The 23,567-nt window shown below is 38.2% G+C and overlaps 1 protein-coding gene across 1 annotated transcript in view; it reads left to right on the top strand.

Moving 5' to 3' along the window:
- The window catches only part of LOC122816739, a 1,006,513-nt gene that overhangs the window by 675,874 nt on the left and 307,072 nt on the right, over positions 1-23,567 (top strand). The window contains exons 33-35 of the mRNA XM_044089733.1: positions 1,147-1,250; positions 20,198-20,316; positions 22,185-22,343. Of these exons, the coding sequence (XP_043945668.1) occupies positions 1,147-1,250; positions 20,198-20,316; positions 22,185-22,343 (382 nt within the window). The remainder of the gene's footprint in view (positions 1-1,146; positions 1,251-20,197; positions 20,317-22,184; positions 22,344-23,567) is intronic.

Raw genomic sequence — 23,567 nt, forward strand, 5'->3', positions numbered from 1 at the left:
GTCTTAGCTTTTCAAATTAATATTTCATTTTGAGATGTCTTCTTTAGTTAAAAATTAGGGCAGCCACAATGAACTTTCTGCTTTTTGACAATGTGATGAGAAAATACAAATGGTTAATTAGTTGCTGAGTGACACGATAAATATGGATGGCAAGCAACACACAGATTAAGATAATAATGCTCCTGCAGAAATCAAATGTGAAAACTATAAACTGACTGGAGTTACAGTGGATCTGTTTTAAAGGGTCTATATCAGAACATCGAAAGTTCATACTTTCGAATATTCTTACATCAACCCCTATTCAGCGAACGCTGAAAATAGAGAAATGACAGATAACTGAATTTTTTCCTAGGGAAAGAATTCAGTTGTCCGTTTCTGTCATTTCGCTATTTCCAGCGCTGTGGGGAAAGTTACGGGTCGGGTTCAGGTAAGTGTGCGATTGGGCGGAGGTTAGGTGAGTTAGGGTTAGGGCGTGAGGGAGGTATGTGTGCGATTGTGTGGACGCAAGGGTTAGGGTGGGTTAGGTGAGTTAGGGTTAGGGCGCGGGTGAGGTGAGTGTGCGATAGTGACAGACCTTAGGGTTAGGGTTTGGGTTAAGGTAAGTGGATAGTTAGTGGTGTTTGTACAGTTTAGTGTAGAGATAGCTGTAAGATTTTGGGTGTATGTGTGTGGATTGCTGTTTGTTTGGTGTGCTTGTGTTGTGTGTATGTGTTTTGGAACAGCACATTTTTTTCCATAGGAAAAAATTTGCTGTTCTGAATGTAAGATGTCAGCGTTCGCTGATTAGGGGTCGATGTAAGAACATTCGAAAATGTGAACTTTCGGTGTTCTGATATAGACCCGTCTTAAAAGTGATCTAGTGTACACAAAACCTAAATTACTTTCACTGCTATACATTTAGGTGATATTTTAAAGGAAGCAAGATGTATCTGATGATCAGTGATCCCAATGTCTTACTGGAACAATGGCTTATTTCACAAAATTATTTCACAAAAGTAAATGTTTCTCATTTTCACCAACATAAAAATGAGCCTTGATTACATATTCTATTTCATTATAATTTTTCGCGGCTGATTTAGAAATAAATCTACTTTTTTTAACTCAAACTATGGTTTTATTAGTAAAGTTTTTTTTTTTAACTTTTAGAATCCAGGCATTAAGCAACGCCTTTGATAAGATGACCGAAGTACAACAAACTGCTGTGTTTCAGTGGGCACACAAAAACCTTAAAGCAAAATATATTGAGTCAGGTGGGTACCAAAGAATTTCTTCTTATTTGTTCCATTCTGTAGTAAATATGAACTTATTTCAGTCAGACTGCAGGTTGGGTCAAGGATACAAGCACTGAGTTGAGAAAATAAACAGCAAGCAAGAACTAACATGCATCAGTTAAAGACAATTCATACTAAACATTAATTTGTGGACACTCCTATACAGAAAGTTACAAGAGCATTGGTTCTTTGTCTCAAAGATTTCTAGATGTTCATTATGTTGATCACTGCTGCAGAAGCCTTAGCTATATTGATTATATCCTGCCAAGGATATAACACATGGGTGTTATATAGCTAAGGACACTGCAGCAGTGCTCATTCAAACATCTTCTGTCATGGTAAGTTCAAATTATACAATTGTACATTTTCTAAAATGCCACACTGAGTAGAATTCTGTGCAAGTGATATGCAAGTTAATGGAGTGAGCTAGCAAACATTTAACATAAAAAGGTATTATTCATTTAATATAATACACCGTGTGTGTGTGTGTGTGTGTGTGTGTGTGTGTGTGTGTGTGTGTGTGTGTGTGTGTGTGTGTGTGTGTGTAGACATGTGCACTTGTGCGTACATGCATGTGTGTACATATTAGTTTAAGTGATTGTGAAAAAAGGAATTACTGACACCAAGAAAAAAATTATCTTTCAACAAGGCCATAAACAGTAAAATAATAAATGAGCAGTAAGAAAATGCATGGTTTCAGTTTTACTTATTTGACCCACGTTACCTGAGTGAGACTTCCAAGACATGAATATTTACTTTTTTGGATAAACAAGTTGCTCTTTATATGACTAAGTGATTTGGTCATAGTCTGTAAATTTAAACTCTGTGACTCAAAACAGTCGTAATAATGTAGGTCACTTAGCATTTGTTAATTTACCTGCTGTACCATACAGCCACCTTTGGTTCCTACACATTTGCATGACTAACAGTTGTTTGAATGCTAAATGTAATGTGAAAAATTTTTATGTATTTATTTTCATGGAGAAAGCCTCCTACAACACCCATTATGCAGGAAAAGACACTTTATCGTTTGCCCCAAAATCAGTTTCCACTTAATAGGTTCATAGGTTCATACTAGGCTATCTGCCCGAGGGCATTTACAAGCCTAGCCCATAGTTTTGTGGCTTACGCCACCCCTTTAGTATGGGGAACTATACCCATTATTTTGCTGTGCCTCTGTTGAGCAGTGACACTGAGGTAATCCCTGGGGTATATCTGCGATCTCCCATCCATTGGTCAAGATTTCTCTTGAACAAGGCCAGCGAGGTGCTCTGCCTCACATATACCGGGATTTTATTCCACAGCATAGGGAGTCTTTGGGTGATGAATCTATCCCTCCAGCGCGTCCTATTAATAGCCGTGTCGAGGTTTAAGTCTCCCGCCCTTGAAATGAAACTTGCTCCACTGCAGTGAGCTTTGTCATGACACTGTGACTGAGCCAAAGGAGAATTCTTGAACTGCCTGTGGTTGTTAAAATGTTCGGCTATCATTTATATGGTTAATAATTACCCGTGCCGCTCAGATCACATGACAGCACAGAAAGATGTATTTGTAATGGAAGGTCGGGAAATGAGTGCATGATCGTTAGCATCATCAAACCTGAACTTTACACATCTCAGATAGTGACAGCCCAGTAGTACAAATGATAGATTTCTGTCTGGAATAGTAACAAACCAGATTCAGTGGCGAACAGAGTACCAAAGGTGACAGAAAGGCCGAATGTGCAAGCACACAGCTGTGTTCATACACTTGTTCTTTGTGACAGGACAGAGTAAAGCATACTAAGATTAGAAATAAGATTTGTATGCCATTCTATATTTGTACTGTTTAAGCTGAAATGTTAGATGATATATATAATGTATAACAGTTTCCAAGGATTAGCACCACAGGAAATGCAAGCCAAACAAATGCATGCTTCGCTTCAACTACTTGTTTAAGTGAAATATAATAACTGGGAAATGCAGAGTCTGGATTAATAACTTTGATAAGCAGATTTTATAACTTAATATGTAAAATATATTAAAAGACACATAATTTTAATCACCTTATTTACCACATACCTACCCTGAAGCAATATTCTTTTTCATATTAAAATTATGCTATTTATCACATATCAGTAATATTAGCCATCTTCAGGTTAGGTAGCCACAAATAATACAAATATGTTTTAAGTGGTCAGAATACTTAGCATTAACAGTCAGCCAAGGCATACATAGAAAACCCTTAGTGTTATTCAGTGTGTTATTTGTCTTTTTATCATGTCACACAGTAGCACTTCATTAATAAACAGTAAGATTATGGGCAACCCTTTAGTAATACAGTTTATCGGCCTTGTAAACCTATACAGTATCAGTGGTCATTAGCTTATGAACCTATGAACTTATAACACAAAAATCAAAAAAGCATGCATGATCACCCTGAGATATTTGCAGGTCCCTGACTCAAGAACAAAAGTGTTTACCATGTTTGGCTGAAAGTCACTCACACCCAGCAGAATCATGCAGTAGAGTGCTGTTAAAAAAACTTCATAATATTTTTGGTTACATTTGGAAGTGTTTTTTTTTTTTTGTATTACTCCAATAAAAACAGCTAGTGATGGTCCTGAAAATTAATATGGAGCTTTATTGCATCACTTTCTTGTTATATGATTAATTTGAGTTAAATATGTTCATGCAACTGAGAAAAAGCGGTTGATTCTCAAAGATTCAAGTTTATGTTTTTAAGTTTATGTGTTTAAGTTTATGTTTAGTTGTGTCCAGCCTAAACTAGAACCCGTTCATCTGGAGAATAAACTGTTCACAATTCACCCAGTGAAAAAGGTGCAATAGACCAGCCAACCCACCCACGCAACAAACAGAAAATAAATAAATAAGTAAATATTGTGTGCCCATCAACTGTGTGTTCTTGAAAGCTATAGCTTTCGTTTCTTTTTTATCTGCTCTGTAGACTCTAAAAGAATTGGACTACAGTACTGTAAGACTCTGATGCCTGACTAAAACTATGTATTTTCCACAGCTGTATGACACAGAGGCCCTGACTACAACCCACTTAGCCCACTTGCCAGAAGAGACAGGCAGGAGAGGAGAGGAATGAGAGGCCAATGCTGGCTCATTGATGTTGGGAAAGGGAGAAGTAGCTTTTGTTGACTGAGCACTACTATGCCAGCACTGAAAGCAGCCAGGAATATGAACTGGCAACACAACACAGAAACAGCAAACCAGGATCCAAAAAAAGCCACGTTTATTCTCTTAACACTCTAGTGCCTCGGCCACTGTAAGCCTTCAAGGAGTAAAATGTCAGTAACAAAACACAGTTTATATAGGAATATGAACTGGCCTTGGTGCTGCCAAGCTTGTGATGATAGCATCTTGCAGCATATACTTCGAGCATAAATGTACATGGGGAAAGCACAACACACCCCCAAGTGATGCAGGAGCCCACATCAGCCATCTGATGAAGGTTAGGGTTAGACAGGAAACATAATTTTGTTTGTGTTAATGAGGGGCTCCTTGCAGACTCATATAAAAATCAGGGGAATTGATGGCAATAGTGGGAGAAGTTGCAAGATGTCTGGTGAGGTTTGAGGCTGCAGGGGACGTTCAGTGCTTACATAAGATCTCTTTTGTAGGCCCTCATTCGGCTACTTCAGACAGCCTGTGGTGTGGGGCTTCAGAGCCACACAATGGAAAATTAGCTAATTGAAGGTGTATAGTCAGCAGATGGCATAGGGGTAAAGCAATCTCCATGCTTGCCTGGATAGTGTCTCTTTCCAGTGTACTCACGTTTGTCCCCATCAGGGAACGAATAGGTACTGCTCACAGGAATAAGGCTGGTGATACAAAAAGCAATAAAAGATATGTTTTTTAAGTAGCTTAATGCATCAAAGTAGTTACAATGTGTCTTCACATCTCCTTTAGAAATTACTACACATATAAAGTGCATTACATTGAGATTCGTTTTCTGAAGTGCAGTACCTGACTCTAAGCCTCCTGGTCTGTTCCTTAGTACTGGAACACTTTCACAGTGAGATTCCATACTATAACATAAACAATGACAACAGCAGATTATTTTATGGTGAAAAGACTAACATTGTTTAATGCTAGGTCTTACATACTAAGGAAGATTTCTGACATAAACTTTTGCACTAATTAAATATAACAGTATGAGACGCACACATTTTTGTACAAAAAATAATTTGATATGGAACCTTTTCCAATTATGTCTGCCTGGGATGACATGATTGACAGACCTCGATGCTTTGACAGAGATGGCCTGCATCTGTCACACCTGGTCTTCCGGATACTGGCCAAGGCTCTTTCCATCCCTACAGTGCCTTTTTTAGGCAGTGTTCCAAAGACCAAATAACCACCATAACAGCTACAAACAAATGTAATCCGAGGGTCATGCTGCTCAATGCTAGAAGTCTAAATCTTAAAATGCACTCACTCAAAGCACTCCTTAAAATGAAGAACATCGACATTTGTGCTGTAACAGAGACCTGGTTCAAGGCAGCAGAAAGCACCCCTGCACTACCAGGCTATAACTCATTCCACACCTTTCAGCCCCAGAACGTGGACCGAAGCTCCAAAGGCGGTGGTGTTTCCATATTCATAAAGGATGCATACACCACCAGACTGGTAGCCCAACATAATGCATCAGAGATACTTCAGGTGCAGCTAACATTGGGTAAAACAGTGATTCAGGTCATAGCCTATTATAGGTCCCCAACCATGTCCCAAGACTCACACTCCACGTTCCTAAGCACCCTGGAGAATATTAGGGTCCAAACTAACACTCTCATACTGGGTGACTTCAACTACCCCTCCATTCACTAGAAAACTACTCATGTACCAATACACTTGCCTAACATTTCCTAGAATTCATTAATTCCAATGCCCTGGACCAGCTCATTCTTACCCCCACTAGAGGTAGCAACATCCTTGAACTGGTCATTACTAACATGGGTGACCATTGCTCTACACCAATAGTCAACTTCTCCTTGGTTAGATCCAACCACAAACTAATCACTTTCGAAATCCACATCCCTCCCACACCCACCCCACCCCCGCAAAGGTAACCACCATGAAAAACTTCTCCTAAGCTAACTTTGGGGTCCTAAAAACAGAAGTGGCTAATTTCACAGCACCCATGCAAATAGAGAATAGTTGTATGACTGCCGAATAACACACCAATGTACCGTACAAACACGTACAGAAATGCATGGATCTTGCCATAGCCAATCGAACCAAAATGCTCTCCTCCAAAAAAAGGAAGCCAATCTGGTGGTCCCCTGTAATAAACAAACTCTACAACAGAAGGAAGAAACTGATGCGGAATAAGGTGAAGTCCCAAGACTGGAGAAACTCCATTATCCGCCTCAACAAAAAGTTGAGATCCCTCATCAAATCCTCTAAATCTAGCTATGAAAACAGAATTGCAGCAGATAGTAAAGACAACCACAAGGCCTTCTATAGTTATGTAAAGAATCTCCACGACAATACACAGATTTGCTCTGAGCTACTGCATAATGGTACCTCCTATACTGAACCAACAGATATTGCCAATATACAGGACGACAGATTTAGTGCCAACTTTACACTCCCCCCCCCAAGACCAATCATAATACCAGTAGATTGCTAGGCACCCAGTATTACTGCTGTACAGGTTAAAACAGAATTGTCCGAGGCCAAAAATACAGCTTCTATGGGACCTGACAATATCCCTGGCTGTGTTCTACATGAACTACAGAGTGAACTAGCATCTCACCTGTGTGCCCTGTTCAATCACAGCCTCACCTCAGTCTTTGTCCCTACTGAATGTCGCACTGCTACAGTCATCCCTCTCCACAAAGCAGGAGCAACTACATACCCTGGGAACTATCACTCCATTAGCCTGACAAGTCTGATATGCAAAGCTATGGAACGCATCATCATGGACCTAATAAACAAGGATATAGGAAATCTCCAGGCTCTGGATCCCACACAGTTTGGTTTTGTGAAGGGTAGATCATGACTGCTCAACTTGTTCGACTTTGTTTGAGTCAGTCACCAGAGCTGTGGATGAAGGCAAGGTGGTTCATACCATTCCCCATTCAGAAATCATAGAAAAACTCACTAAGCTAGGCATCAACCCCTATATCACTAGGTGGGTTGCAAACTGGCTCACAGATAGAACCCCTGGGTCCTCTCCTATTTGGTATGTACTTCTCAGAAGTCCAGGCCAACATGAAGGGACTCTGGCTGACAAAGTTCGCAGATGATTTCAAGTTGGGAGCCATTATTAACTCCCCAAGTGATGTTGACATCCTACTGAAAGGCCTCACTGAGACCAAAGACTGGTATCAAAACCATGGCTTTAAGCTCAGTGCCAAAAAATGTATCATCATCCCCTTTGGGAGAAACCCAGTTCCCATGAATTACCGCATTGATGGTAGTCCACTGAACACAGAAGATGTTATAAGAGATCTGGGAACACAGGTTGACAGCAGCCTCTCTTTTGACCACCACATTATTTTTATTTATTTATTTTCACATTTGTTAACCGGGTTGGTCCAGCTGGGTAAGAATTTACCCTTTTTTAGTGGAGACCTGAGGGGAAAAGCCCCAAACAGACATACAAATACATACGAATAGAGACAAATAAACAATATTAAAGAGCAAAACAATCTTATGGATACAATGGATAAGAAAAACATAATGTACTCAATGGAATAGTACATAGCTATATATACAAAAAGTGTAGTAATAGGTTGTAACAGGAGAAACAACAATAATAAATCCAGCAGGTAAGCAGGAAGGAAGTTAAGGTTGTAGGTAATATAATGAAAAGAAACAAGGTATAATTAGATTAGTGGCTAGAAGAAGAAATGTGTAAGTGAAGGGGCTTCAGAATTGAGGGAAAGTAGAGTGAGAGTAAAAAGTAGAGAGGGGAGACTGTTCAGCGTTTATATCACATTATCGAAACATGAAAATAGTGAATGCTATTTCATCGGCCCCAAAACATCTAAACATGAAAATATCAAACATTCAGAACAGCAAATTTTTTCCCATGGAAAAATTTGCTGCTCCAAAACACATACATACAACACAAGCACATCAAACAAACAGCAGCCACACACATACACTTAAATTCCTACATCTAACGCTACACTAAACTAAACATACACTACTATCTACCTACTTACCTTAACCCAAACTCTAACCCTAAGGTCCATCACTATCGCACACTCCACCTAACCCGCGCCCTAACCCTAACTCACTTAAACCTCCCCTAACCCCAAAGTCTGTCACTATCGCACAGACGCCTAACCCGCGCCCTAACTCACTTAACCCACCCCTAACCCTAATGTACAAACAATCACACACTTACCTGAATCCAACCTGTAACTTTCCACCACAGTGCTAAGAATAACGAAGCCACAGAAACGGCCAACTGAATTCTTTCCCGAGAAAAGAATTTGCTTTTCTGCAACTTCACTATTCTTAGCATTCACTGGATAGTGTTTCGACATCAGAACATTCAAAGTTTTAATACTTAAATGTTCTGATATAGACCCACTGCACAAGGGACCGTAGATCAGAAGAGGGAATGGTGCAAAAGAAAATAGTAGTAGAGGAGGGATGTAGTGAACTAGAGGGAGGGTACAAAAAGAAGGGCAGTTGGATAAAGTAAGTTATAGAAAGAGGAAAAAAGTCTTATAGATCAGACATAGTGGTGAAGTGGGTATGTGGAGAGGGAGGGGTTAAGTAGGATGATAACAGGTACATAAAGGGTTGTTATGGCGGTACACTATCAGGTCATGTTTGATGTTAGGAAGGGAGGTATGACTTCTAATATGGAGTGGAAGATTGTTCCAGGTAAGGGAGACAGTGTGTTTATATAGAGTATTTTACCTATGTTCTTGTTGGGTTTATAGACTTGTAGTAAGAGTTTATCAGAGCTGCGCAGGGATCGGGGAGGGGTATACCAAGAGATCAGGTTGGACAGAGATGGACAGTCAGAGTTTGAATTAAGAATTCTGAAAGCTTGGATCAGCTAACATTTGGTCAGATGGTGTGGGAATTCAAGCCAATGTAGTTTTATGAGAGCGGAGCAGCGATGGGATTTATAGGGGCTGCTGGTGACAAATCCAGCAATTTTGTTATAGGTTTGGTCTAGTTTTGCCATCAGGTTATTTTGTAGATTGGAAAATAGAGGGGAGGCATAGAGGAGGGCAGGGAGGAGACAGGATTGGGATAGCAGTAGTTTTGAGTTGGGGGTCAGGAATTTGCTGTTTCTGTATAGCATGCCCAGTTTTTGGTGTGTTTTCTTTATAGAATGAAGTATGTGGAGGTCTAGTTTGAGCTAGTTATCTATGATGACATCTAGGAGTTTAGTGTGTAAGCCTGGTGTTACGATGGTGCCATTTAGAGAGGATATGAGAAAGGTGGATTTGTGGTGGGTTAGAGTTTTAGGTAAGAATAGTAAGAGCTTAGTTTTAGAGGGGTTCAGGATAAGTTGATTATTGGAGAGCCACTTCTCAATAGAGTGAAATGAAGATTGGGTGATATGGTGGAGGTTATTGATAGAGTCAGAAATGGAGATCAGAATTGAATCATATGCACACTGTATGATAGAGGAGAGGCTGCTGGAAGTGTGTAGGTCATTGGAGATCAGAGGTGAATCATCTGCACACTGTATGATAGAGGAGAGGCTGCTAGGAGTGTGTAGGTCATTGGTGAAGAGGTTTAAACAGAGGGGACCAAGAATTGAACCTTGAGGAACACCGGTCTGAACTGGCAGAAAGGGTGAGAAGGAATTTTGCCATTTAACTGCTTGTAGGCGACTGGACAGGTAACTTGAGAACCAATTTAGAGTGGGGATGGAAAGGTTCAGCTGAGAAAGTTTATGAAGTAGAAGGATGTGAGAGACAGTACTGAAAGCCTTTGAGAGATCTAGGAAGAGGCAGGACACAAGTTTATTATTGTCTCTGGCCTCAGCTACAGTATGAGAGAAGGATAAGAGTGCAGTGTTAGTACTGTGTTTGGGCCTGAAACCATGCTGGGTGTTGGTTAAAAGATTGTTTTTGAGTAAGGTGGGAAAGCAGTTGAGAATGGATACACTTTTCAAGAATTTTGAAGAGGGGAAAAAGAATAGCAGTGGGACGGAAGTTAGATGGTTCTGTGGAGTTACCTCCTTTATGTAGTGGGATAGTGAAGTATTCCTTCCAAACAGAGGGGGCAGTGGATTCTTGGACTGAGCGGTTGATTAGAATGGTGATAGGAAGGGCAATAGAGTTAGCAGCAAGTTTAAGGAATTGGGGAGGTAGGTTATCAGGGGCGGGAGAACAAGGTTTGAGTTTACTGAGAAGAGTTTTAATATAACTATCAGAGACAGGTTTGAGCATGAAGGGGTCTCAGAGGTTAGTGGAGTCAGATTGGGAATGTGAAAAAGGTGTGGGTCTGGTAATTGAAGTGACAGAACTGGAAGTGGAATTAGAGGTGTAGTTGGGGTTATTAGAGGTGTTAGGCACTAGTTTAGAAGTGGTATCAATGAAGTAGTGATTTAAATGGATGACGGTATCTGAGGGAGATTGATTGGGAAAAGGGTTGGGGGTTGTGCGTGAGCCAGGGTTAAGAAGAGTTTTTATGGTTGACCAGAACTTCTGGGGGTTAGTAGTTTGCAGAGACTGGTCAGACAGGTAAAACTTTCTTTTGTCCTGGTTGACTCTTTTTTTTTGTAAGGTTTCTAAGTTCCCTATAAGATTGTAGGAGGGCAGGAGATTTGCTTTTCTGATATTGTTTCCAAGTGGCATCTCTTTTATGCATAAGGTGGAAGGTTTCTTTGGATAGCCAGGAGGCATGTTTAGCTCTGACTTTTATTTTCCTGATGGGGGCAAGAGAGTTAAGTATGTTTAGGAATGTTGAAGTAGCTAACTGCATCATTTAAAGGTAGAGAGTGTAGGCGGGACCAGTTAATATTTGAGAAAATTTTGTTGAAGGAAGTGGTATTGAATTTTCTTTAGTTGCGGATGTATTTTAAGAGGTGACTACTAGTGAGGTTGGGTGAGTACCTAGTAATGTGGATAGGTAGGTGGTCACTGATGGGGTCAGATAGTGTACCTGGCTGGTGGTACAAAATAGGAGAATTTACGAGAATCCAGTTTAGGATAGAATTGGAGTGGTTTTTGCCAAGGTGGGTAGGGGAGGAGACAAGCTGAGTAAAACCATGTAGGTTAAGACTATGAGAAGGTGTAGTAGAGTTAACTGAGTTCCTGTCTATATTTACATCCCCAAGTATGATAGTTTCAAAGGGGATGTGAAGAATACACCAAGATAAGATGTCTTCAAGGATGGTGATATTATTCCCTGGTGGAATATAGATTTAGGCTATGGCCATTTTTTGGTAGTTGTTGAGATGACAGATTACTATGAGTAGCTCTGCAGGGTGGAAGGTGGGAGTGGTAATTGTAAGTGGTAAGATATTGAGAGAGTCACAAAAGAGAATGGAGACACCACCTCCCTTTTTTCTAGGTCTATCCAGTCTGTAGATATTGAAACCAGAGGGGCAGATCTCTGAGTTGAGGATGTGGGGTTTTAGCCAAGTTTCAGAGAGAGTTAAGATGTGGAGGGTATATTGTTGTATGAGTGCGTGGAGTTCAGGCACTTTGTTGAAGATGCTCTGGATGTTAAGGGAGAAGAATTTTAGTCTTTTGGTTCTGTGTAAAGAAGTGAGAGTGGATGGGGAGGGTACTAGTGAGAGTGGGATTGCTAGAGGTGTGGGGGGAAGAAGTAGTAGTGATAGTAGATGGAGTGGAGGAGCTGGAAGATAAGAGTTGGTTATTAGGACCAGGGTTGAGGTGTATATCGCCTGAAAGGAGGAGTGTTGTCAGTATAGAGAGTAAAGAGTTAGGTTGAGGGAGAGGATACAGAAATTTGGATTTTAAGTTTGGGATTTGTTTTGATGAGGGGAGTAATTTAGTTTTAAAGAAAAAATAAAAAATAATGTGGTAGAGTGCAGTGAGTGTGGGCATAAAGGCGTGTGGCAGGACCTGGATAAATTTTGGGAGTGATGTAAGTTGTGAGTGGAGGGTAAGGGGAGAATTGCAGGGGGATGTGATAAGATGTGACGTATGTCAGTGTAAATAGCAGAGGAGAGAGGAAAAGAAGTGGCAACATCTTTAGTGTTAGGTGTAGGCAATGGTTACAACAATGCGGTATGTAAAGCAGTTTGAAATGTGACAGGTAATCTCTTGAAAAAAATAGATATTAAAATATACCACAAAATATATATCCTTTATAAACAAAATATACTTGAAAATTTAGCAACCACAAAAGGTCTCAGTAGTAAGACTACAAGCGAAGTTTGTCTTAATCATAATACAAAGCACGGTCTCCCTAATTAGCAGACTGCAATCATCTGACCACCGAAAAACAAACTGCGACATATAAGTAAATGCAGACAGATTAACAGAACGCAGATAATCTGCTAAATTGGATATAGCAATGTGTAGACGGCTACTTTTTCTTACAGTTTGTGATAACATGCGAGTACGCCCCCTCCAAATCTGAGAGTCTTAAACAGCAGAACAGATGCCTCTGACTCCAAAAATGGCAAGGGCACCATCTGAGGATGCAGGCAATAAGAGAAAAAAATGCTGACAGGATGCAACTGAGGTTATCACCCCTATAAATTACATTTAGAATATACACCTTGTACAGCACTGGACTGCACACTGTTATAGTCATTCTAACGGCTTAGAGGGCCCATCCGTTGTAAACAGTCATGTAAAAAAAATAAAAAAAAATAGTCATCACACAGACTGACAGCAGTATGCAGAAGTATGAATTCCCAAAAAGGACAGTGGATCCAAGTTTGACTATAATAAGCTCTATAGTCACTAGTTTCTATAGCCTCAACTCCTCATCCAGTTGCAAGGATGTATTCCGGGTACCAAAGCACACACCAAGAGCCAAAAAAGAAGCCCTTGGCCACAACGAGTCAAGCACACCCCGAGAATCCAAACGCCTTAAAGATACAGCCCGGCCACTTCCAAGGCATTTCAAGCTAAAAGTGCTTCCACCGTGGTCAACAGAAGACTAAAATTCAGACATCACATTAACTAGTAAGCTATGCACGGCTAATGGTTCCTCGGCAGAAGCTAAATCATCCGAACACACACACCAGCTAGTACCACCTGCAAGGCTAATGGTTCCTTGGCAGCAGCAATGGTTGCTCTTCACCTCATCCAATATTTCCACTTTACTCTTTATTCTTTTAGAAACCACTTAAAGCAAATATTCTTTTAGAAACAAATAGACTGCCAGCTCTATAGCATAACCAGTTAAATGCAGCGAACTGAGTCCTCATCCGGTTAAACATCAGCGATTCATATGAGAAGCTCAAAAGTCAAAACACACCTTGGCAAATATGGGCATTCTGTGAAAATCTGAGCAGTTGAAAGGTATGCTTAGAAGATTTATAGAATAACAGGGTTTATATTTAGCATGCATTTTCAGAAGGTTATGACATCTGCAACTCAATATTGTCTGCCACTATTTAGTGGCTCAAATCTTCAATATTAGCCAGAGAACTGCAAATGTTATGAGGGAAAGACCAAAATATGAACATATAAACATTACCACTGTGGTCAGAAAGTCCTTCTATGTGGCACATCTCATTACTAAGGGTCTTGCATTCAGGAAGAAAGATGTCATTGTCTCCCTCTACTCTTCCCTCATTAGTCCAGTCATTGATTACAATGCCCCATTTGGCATGTACCTCACTAGACACTTACAACAACTGGAAAGGCCACAAAAATACCTCACAAAGAGGATCATAGGCCTTAAACACTTGTCCTATATGGACAGACTCAAAAAACTCCAACTATACTTTGTCTCTTATCGCCTAGTTAGAGGCAATCTCTGCTTGACTTACAAAGGCATGTCTAACCCAGCTCTGTTAGAAATGTTACATCTAAAGAAATCTCAATCCCTCCACACCACATGCTCCAGAGACCTCAACCTCATTACCACAATCAACAGAACATGCTGGAGGGACAGGTTCATAACCCAGAGACTGCCCATGCTATGGAACAGACTTCCCATACATGTCAAACAGAGCACCTCACTGGCCCTCTTCAACAGAAATCTTGATGAGTGGATGGGAAATAGAAAATTCATCCCAGGGATCACTCCAGTGGCTCTACTCAACAGAGGCACTGGGCACTAAGGTCGGGTGGCACGATGCCAGGGTAATCCTATGGGCTAGGTTTGTAAAGGCTCCAGGGCCATTAGCCTAGTACACACCTATGAACCTATGAATCTATGAATGGCAAAAATTATGAGACAAATTTAAGCTGAAAGGATTTTCATTTTTAAATGAAAGGAATACATTTTTCTGGAGTCCTGAGTGGTTTTCCAAAGCTGTACTCATCCAGTCTTGGTCCCATAAACTAATATCATAAAAATTCTGATTTTGTGAAAACGTAGAAAAATGCATTCTCCCCAAAGCAGGGGCTATGATATTTTGTACCATCCCCTCATTCCTTAATTAACCAAGAAACAGAATTGTGGCGTCTTGGGGAAAAGGACAGTTCCCCCATCATATCTCTCAACCTGTTAGTACAAGAAATCTGGAAAAAGGCAAAAATTATGGGGGACAAGGGCACAACAAAAAATATAGACAAATTTTAAATATTGCTCTTACAAACTTAGAAAGTTTCTGGAATATGCACTGTCATGCATTTTCTAAAGGCTATGAGGTCTGAAACTCAAATATCTGTCATTGTTTAGTGACTTCAGGACTCAATTACTTTCCAGAAAACCACAAATGTTATCAGGAAAAGACAAAAATATGAGGCAAAAATCTGGACATTATGCAAATATCTGGACAGTTGAAAGTACTTCCCCCAGTATTGATGGTTATATGTCGGCATTGTGCACATCAGCATTTGGGACATTCAATCTATTTCAATAGACCCATATTCATATATATATATATATATATATATATATATATATATATATATATATATATATGTATCTGAGTGGATAAATGCTGACATTTTGCTATACCCTAGTGACAACTAACAAACTCTTAGTTCATACAACAAACAGCCTCAGTAACTAGCAAGTGTTTATGTTTGCCTCTTGCTTCCACAAAGGAGGCCTATTAGAAATGTTAATATTAGTGCAGTCCTGGATCAAGAAAACTAATCCAGTGGAAATGCTGTTTGTCATTTCAAACAACTAGCTCACCAGTCGCAGTCATAGCAAAGATAACCAATACAATGCAATCCCATACTACAGCACAAGAAAAATATCTTAGTATTACACTAGAACCTTTCTTAATAATCATATCAGATATGGTCAAGGAAGTTAGCAAATTGCTTAACAAGCTGAAACTGTGCCACAAGATACCTCATGCCCTGTCTCCAGGCACATGTTGTTCCCTACCTAGGAACATCCTTATCCCCAACACTGAGCATGCTGTTCCCCTCATAACCCTCTCAGTCCAGCTGAAACACACAAAAGCAACAATTAGTTGAAAATGAAACGTTGTTTATGCTACTGGCAGACATTCATATCCATCATTGTGATCTAGTAAATGGCATTCAGTAGTTACCAGTACACAGTAGAGCTTGACTTACCTTTACTAAATACACATATTCAAAACGATAAAAGAAAAGCTGCCCACACTTACTAAAAGACCATCATGATGAGTATTGTTGCTTTGACAAGTCCATATTTTCTAAAAGCCATGACTTGAAGCTGCATTCACAAAACTAGGACCAGCCACATAAAATAATCTTCCAAGGAACTTAAAAGACAAATTATGTTCCATGGTTTCAAAGCTAAACTGAAAGAGCATTTACTAAAGGATGCCATCTCTTCTTACCTTCATGACACTGCCTAATCAGTGTTAAGAACCTTCTTTCAGTCTCCATGTACTTAATACTCACTCAGAGAAAATATAATGAATATGTGGGTTGTCCTGTAATTATGTGTGTGTGTGTGTGTGTGTGTGTGTGTGTGTGTGTGTGTGTGTGTGTGTGTGTGTGTGTGTGTGTGTGTGTGTGTGTGTGTGTGTGTGTGTGTGTGTGCAAGTCTATGTCATAAGATCGAAAGATCAAAATACTGAAAACTAAACTATCAAAAATGGGAATTTGCCCCTTCTCCACTGTTGTGAGATCTGAGTTTGTATATATATAATTAACAGGAGGTTTGCCCTGCATTAAAAATATTTTCAATATTTCAGGTTTTAGATATGTTGGTTTTCCATCTTTTGACTTTCAATCTTATGATTAGGTAAAATAAACCTCATACCTCTCATCCTCTTACAGCAAGAAATCTGGACAAAGCATAAATAAAAGTTGGACAAAGGCCCAAAATCAGGGGCAATTTTTAAACATTGCTCTTACAAAGTTAGAAAGTTGACAGAATAACAGGTTTTTACATTAGCATGCATTTTCTGTATGGTATGAAGTCTGAAACTCAAATGTCTGTCATTATTTTTTAACTTTGATCTTTAATGATTTGCCACTAATTTTCCAGAAAATCACAATTTTATGAAAAACAGTCTAAAAATATGAGGCAACAATCTGGACATTCTGCAAAAATCTGTTCAGTTGAGAGGTATCAACCCCTGTACTGTCATGACACTTTGGTTGACTATACAAATGATTAACAGCTGTGAGAGAACAGACAATTCCTGGAGATGGGGAATATTCCCTTTCCCAAAGAATTGTGTGCTGTTGGAGTTGGAATGCATAAATAGCAGGGGGTGGACCCCCACAGGGTACCAGGAATTAGCCTCAGAGCATGCACAGCTGTGCTTCGAAATTTGCTTATCAGTGTAAATGACGTCAGCATGTCAGCCATTTCATGGTTGCTAATATATATATATATATATATATATATATATATATATATATATATATATATATATATACATATATATATATATATATATATATATATATATATATATATATATATACGGATCAACTTTAAAACAGCGAATTGCCATAACGTTGACTTGCAAAACATCAAGACGAAAGCAAGAAAACTTTACATTAATGAAAGTTCACATCCTTGTGCATTTTCATGCTGTAAGAAAACACTTGGTCAATAGTACATAAAAAAAAACTGAAGCAAATAAACCCCCCCTACACCCCAAAACTAAATATACCAACTCTGAGATCACAGTACAGTGGAGAAAAGAGCAAAGTTCACCATGCTGACCAACTGCCTCCATTTGCAGTGAAAACTTACCATGATGTGAATATTCACTAATGTAAAATTTTGATTTTTTTTTTTTTTGTCTCAATGTTCTGCAAGTCAACGTTATGGCAATTCGGTGTTTTAAAGTAGACCTGTATATATATATATATATATATATATATATATATATATATATATATATATATATATATATGTACCACGCTGGTTCACTACGAAATTTCAAAATCCCAAAATCTCATGTTTCAGAATATTGAGTTCAGAATCTCGAGATCTTGGAATCTCAAAATCGTGAACCCCCCCAAAACACCATCCAACACATTAAAACATGTGTATAAAGGGAGGCAAGCCCCCCTGCACCCGTAGCCCCCCACACCCCCCACAACTTAAATATTCCAACTCCTAGATCACACTACAGCAGGGACAAAGGAAATCTCCCAGTCCGCACTGCATGCCGATCTCTATTCAGGATTTCGAAGTTTTGAAACTTCGAACATATGATCTTCGATCATATGAAATTTGAAGTTTTGAGCTTCGAAATTCTGAAGAGAATCCGTACTACACACACACATGTATATATATATATATATATATATATATATATATATATATATATATATATATATATATATATATGTATATATACATATATAGTATATATAAATAACACACACACCATAGTTAAAGGTTTTTGTGATATAAAAATGAGACCACAATAAATCATTTCAAAACATTTCCCACCTTTAATGTGACCTATAACCTGTACAATTCAATTGAAAAACAAACAAATCTGTTAGGAGAAAAAATACAAAAAATAAAAAATGTGCAACAAGCTGTTTGCAAAAGTGTGCAGACCCTTAAACTAATACTTTGTTGAAGCACCTTTTGATTTAATTACAGCATTCAGCCTTCTTGGATAGGAGTCTATCAGCATGGCACATTTTGATTAGCAATATTTGCCCACTTTCCTTGCAAAAGCACTCCAAATCTGTCAGATTGTGAGGGCATCTCTTGTGCACAGCCCTTTAGGTCTGGGCTCTGGCTGGGCCATTCCAAAACTTTAATTTTCGTCTGGTGAAGCCATTCTTTTGTTGATTTGGATGTATGCTTGGGGTCATTGTAATGACTGGTATTTGGAAGTGTTCATAATTCTTTCCACCTTGACTAAAATCCCAGTTCCAGCTGACGAAAAGCAACCCCAAAGCATGATACTGCCGCCGCCATGCTTCACCATGGGGATGGTGTTCTTGTGGTGATGCAAAGTGTTGTTTTTGCGCCGAACATACCTTTTGGAATTGAGGCCAAAAAGTTCAACCTTGGTCTCATCAGACCATAACACATTTTCCTACATGCTTTTGGGAGACTTGATGTATTGTTTTGCAAATTTTAGCTGGGCCTGGATGTTTTTCTGTATAAGAAAAGGCTTCCGTTTTGTAACCCTACCCCATAGTCCAGACATATGGAGACTACAGGAGATTGTTGTCACATGTAGTACACAACCAGTACTTGCCAGAAATTCCTGTAGCTCCTTCAGTGTTGCTGTAGGTCTCCTGGTAGCCTCCCTGACCAGTTTTTGGCTTGTCTTTTCATCAATTTTGGAGGTTGTCCATTTCTTTGCAATGTCACTGTTGTCCCATATTTTTCCACGTTTTGATGACTGTCTTCACTGTGTTCCATGGTATATCCAATGCTGTGGAAATTTTTTCTACCCTTCTCCTGACTGATACCTTTCAACAGTGAGATCCCTTAGATGCTTTGTAAGCTCTCTGCAAACCATGGCTTTTGCTGTAGCAGGCAATTGAGTAAATGTCAGAAACATCTTACTAAGACAGCTGAACTTTATTTGGGGTTAATCAGAGTCTCTTTAATTGATGGCAGGTGTGTACGCAAAGTAATTAAATCAAAACGTGCTTCAACAAAGTATTAGTTTAAGGGTGTGCACACTTATGCAACCAGCTTATTGTACGGTTTTTATTTTTTATATTTTTTCCCCTAACAGATTTGTTTGTTTTTCAATTGAATTGTACAGGTTATAGGTCACATTAAAGGTGGGAAAAGTTTTGAAATGATTTATTGTGGTCTCATTTTTTATATCACAAAAATCTGGTATTTTAACAGGGGTGTGTACACTTTTTAAATCCACTGTGTATGTATGTATACATATATATATATATATATATATATATATATATATATATATATATATATATATATATATATATAGTATAAAAATAGATTTACAAAGCAAAATGTTACACTTCGCACTTAGTACTATAAACATTCATGGTACATTCTGCCATGTTCTGTTTGTTTTCTTTTTGTTTGTTCATTTTTGTTTTTTTTTTCAATTGCACTGTTCGCTCCTTTAGAGCCTGGGAGGTGGCTAAAAAGTGTAACTTCAACAGTGTGCAATAAATGAGCTAGTAAATAAATAGATAAAAAATTATCAGGTTTCCCCAGATTTTTTTTACTGTTTTTAGGGTTTATCCTGAAAATATAACAGAGAACATGTTATGCAAGAAGAAAAAGAAACAAGATATGAAAGTCAGTAAACTGCTGTAGATCTGTTTTCTAAATAATAGCCAAAACATGTAACCAAGTCATTGTTTGTCTTTTCACTCTATTCGAAAACATTTGAAATATGCTAATTTATTCTTTGTGATTCATTTAGTGCATTTCTTAATTACTTTGTATTCCTACTCACAGGATCTGCATGTGCTACTACCAGCATGAGTTCGAAAGAATGGTTACTGAAAAATTATGGGCGATTCTATATTTTCGCACTAGTTGAAGAACTGAATCTACTAAATAATCAGTTTAATGGGGTAGGGCTTATGAAATCAGTTATTTTGCATTATATGTGCTATACTCAATTTGCATTTAGCTTGGCTATAGTTGTCTATAATATCGATAAATATTATTTGATATCCTTGAGAAATAATTTTTGGAAAGCACAATTAATGTGTACAACATAATGTTCAAGAGCTGTATATGAAATGAATAAATTCCCTGGAAGTTTGTATTATCTGCATAATGTTTGGAAGCTGACATTTGCTAAGGCATGATATCTATATGTACTTGAAATTCCAACAACTAAATAGCTTACAAATGCAAAATGTGACATGAGCTACTTAAATGGATGAAACTACATATGGCTGACACCGTAAAGGCAGATTCTCATGTTCTACTAAAGTGCAGTAGCCTTGAAGTTGATTATATTAAATAAAGGGGCACTGGGATCACAGCCACATGCAGGCTTTGCCCCAAAGAAAAAAAGGTCCACCATTTTATTAGGCATGCCTTTGTCTGACTTGCACTTTCATCGCAAAAGCTTTTACCTAGACAGCCTAATCCATGGAAAATACAAGAAAAGAGGTCAGGCCATTTATAGCCTTCTTTTCGGGTGCCTCTTCCAGACCTAATGTAAATCTGATTTGGTACATGTGTTAAAACATCATCTATACATAATTTACCAGTAAAAGACATAGAAGTACACTTCAAGCTTTACAAGTAGGATGTGGGACCCATCCTTTTAGGAAATAATTGACAGCTTTTCCTTCATTTGACTGATGCATATAAATCAGAAGACGTGCTTTCTAAATACTACACTTATGACCTTGGTGGCCACCTCTGACATAAAATCAATAGACTGGGCAAGCATTCAATGTAAACAGTAGATGTGCTGTGTCTCATCAATGAGCAGTACATCTAAATATGCATAATTAAGGACAGTAGATTGAACAGGCTTCTAAAAAAGTGTTTTTATGCAGGGAACAAATCTGTCCATCCCCACACTGTATTTAGGATGCCTCACCGCTAGCTATAGCCAAAGTCACCATTACTTAACCAAACACTAGCCCACCAAATCTACTTTGTAAATTACTGTAAAATAGATTATACTGCAATTACTAACTAGAAGTTGTATTTTTGGTATTGCACTGTAACTATGATTTGGAACTCTACTGACTGGACTTCTGTTTAACTTCAATTTCTTTTATGAGCCTAATATATATAGATAGACAGATAAAAAAGATAGGGGTAAATACACAAACACACACACACACACACACACACACACACACACACACACACACACACACACACACATATATATATAGATAGACAAATATAAGATCACAAAATGAAAACTAATTCCTTTTGTTATCTTTGGATTTTGGTAAATACATGTTTCAGTATGCTGACACTGAGGCTTTTTCTTTCTATGCTTCTGCATTTCAGTATATATATTATATATATATATATATATATATATATATATATATATATATATATATACACACACACACACACACACACACACACACACACACACACACACACACATATAAGGGAAGCAGAAAACAAACTGTTCACAAAGGCACCCTTTCCAGTCTTCCTAGTTTTCCATGATCATCCTAAAAAATGATAAGAATATTCATGTAAAAATCATATTCTGAGGAGTTCAAATGAGGTATGTGTTTTATGGAACTAGAATGGATTCAAAAGTTTTTTGCAATTCTGTCATGAAAAATAAATTTTTCTAGATTTATTTTGTATTTATGATCCACATTTTTCAGTCTTCCCTATTTTATAGCAGATGGTAAAAATAAATCATGCAATTCATTATGTTGGGGTATGTGCCTACAGGTAATAATGGTTATGCAATCTTAATTCATTTCTTTTTTGTTCCTAGTTTGATGTGCTCATATATTTCACATCTGCACAACTAGCCCAGTTCACAGTGACATCAAGATCGCTAGAAAATAAAACAAATTTTTTCAACATTTTTGAACACATCCCAGATATCAGTAGCTTAGGCGTCTACCTGGATACTTTGAATACTCTGTCACCAGTAAGTATATTGTTCATAATTCTTTGAAAGTTTTACCTTACTATTAGACTTAGCTATGGATGAGTAATCTACAATGGGATACTATAAACATTGCTAGTGTCTTAAAATGCATTTCAAAACAGCTTGCTCTATAAATTAGGCAGTTTTAAAGCATGTCAGTTTTCAAGGATTTCAAAGCACATGACCCTACAGAAATTAACTGAAAAAAACACAAAAGATCATTTACTAAGTGTGCGATAAACATTTTTGTTCCATGATTACTTTAATTAAATGTTTTGCAAAATATTGTTTCAGTTATGAGAAGGGCCTTTCTGTGTCTGGCAATAAAATTCCAGCTGGTGTAATTAACACAAGACGAGGGAATAAAAGTAGAAAAATAAAAAATGTATATTGGCATTTAATAGTTTGGTGATTTTTTTTTTAACTTCATAAAACAGAAAATGTGAAAATGCAAATGTGGGTCTACTTACGTTAATTGACTGCAAAAGGTTGACAAACTGAATACTGATACATTACCACACATGCCCTGAGAAAGAACCTGCAACTTTCAGAAAAAAAAAAAACATTTTTTTTTGCATTTTTTGCAGGGTGTCAAGCACCTCACACCTCACATAATTATATATACTACCTCTGTGATCACACAGTCCCAAGGAAGGAAAAAATTCCCTCACCCAGGGTTTGTCGATCTCACTCACCTGCCAGCCATCTGCATATATCAACCAAATGTGTATAAATATATATGAGTTCCCTTCAGATCAACTCTTCAGAAAGTCAAACTTCATATGATTGAGCTCATATGATCAACTTTTCAAGAAGCTGAAACTTTTGTATGGAGATCACGGTAGAGTGGGGATCTGGGAATTTACCCTTCCCCCACTGTAGTGCAGTCTTGGTGTTGGTTTGTATAATATGTAGGGTTTAGAGGGTGCAGCCCCCACATGGACAATGTAACGGGGTTTGTCCCCTGCAAAATGTAATTTTTTGTTGTTTTATGTCATTTGACTTTTCAGAAAGTCAGTAAGGTCAATCTGACATAGATCCATATATATATATATATATATATATATATATATATATATATATATATAGTTATAATTCAGATGACCTTGTCTCTCCTTCCTAGTCTGGAATTCATCCCTCACATAGCAAAGAAACTGCATTATTATCATTCATAAACAGTCTTCAACCACAAATCAACAACAGAGTAGTTTCGACCATCTATCT

The sequence above is a fragment of the Protopterus annectens genome, chromosome 12.part0 (genome assembly GCF_019279795.1).
Source record: "Protopterus annectens isolate FY-2018-M chromosome 12.part0, PAN1.0, whole genome shotgun sequence".
NCBI lineage: Eukaryota > Metazoa > Chordata > Ceratodontiformes > Protopteridae > Protopterus > Protopterus annectens.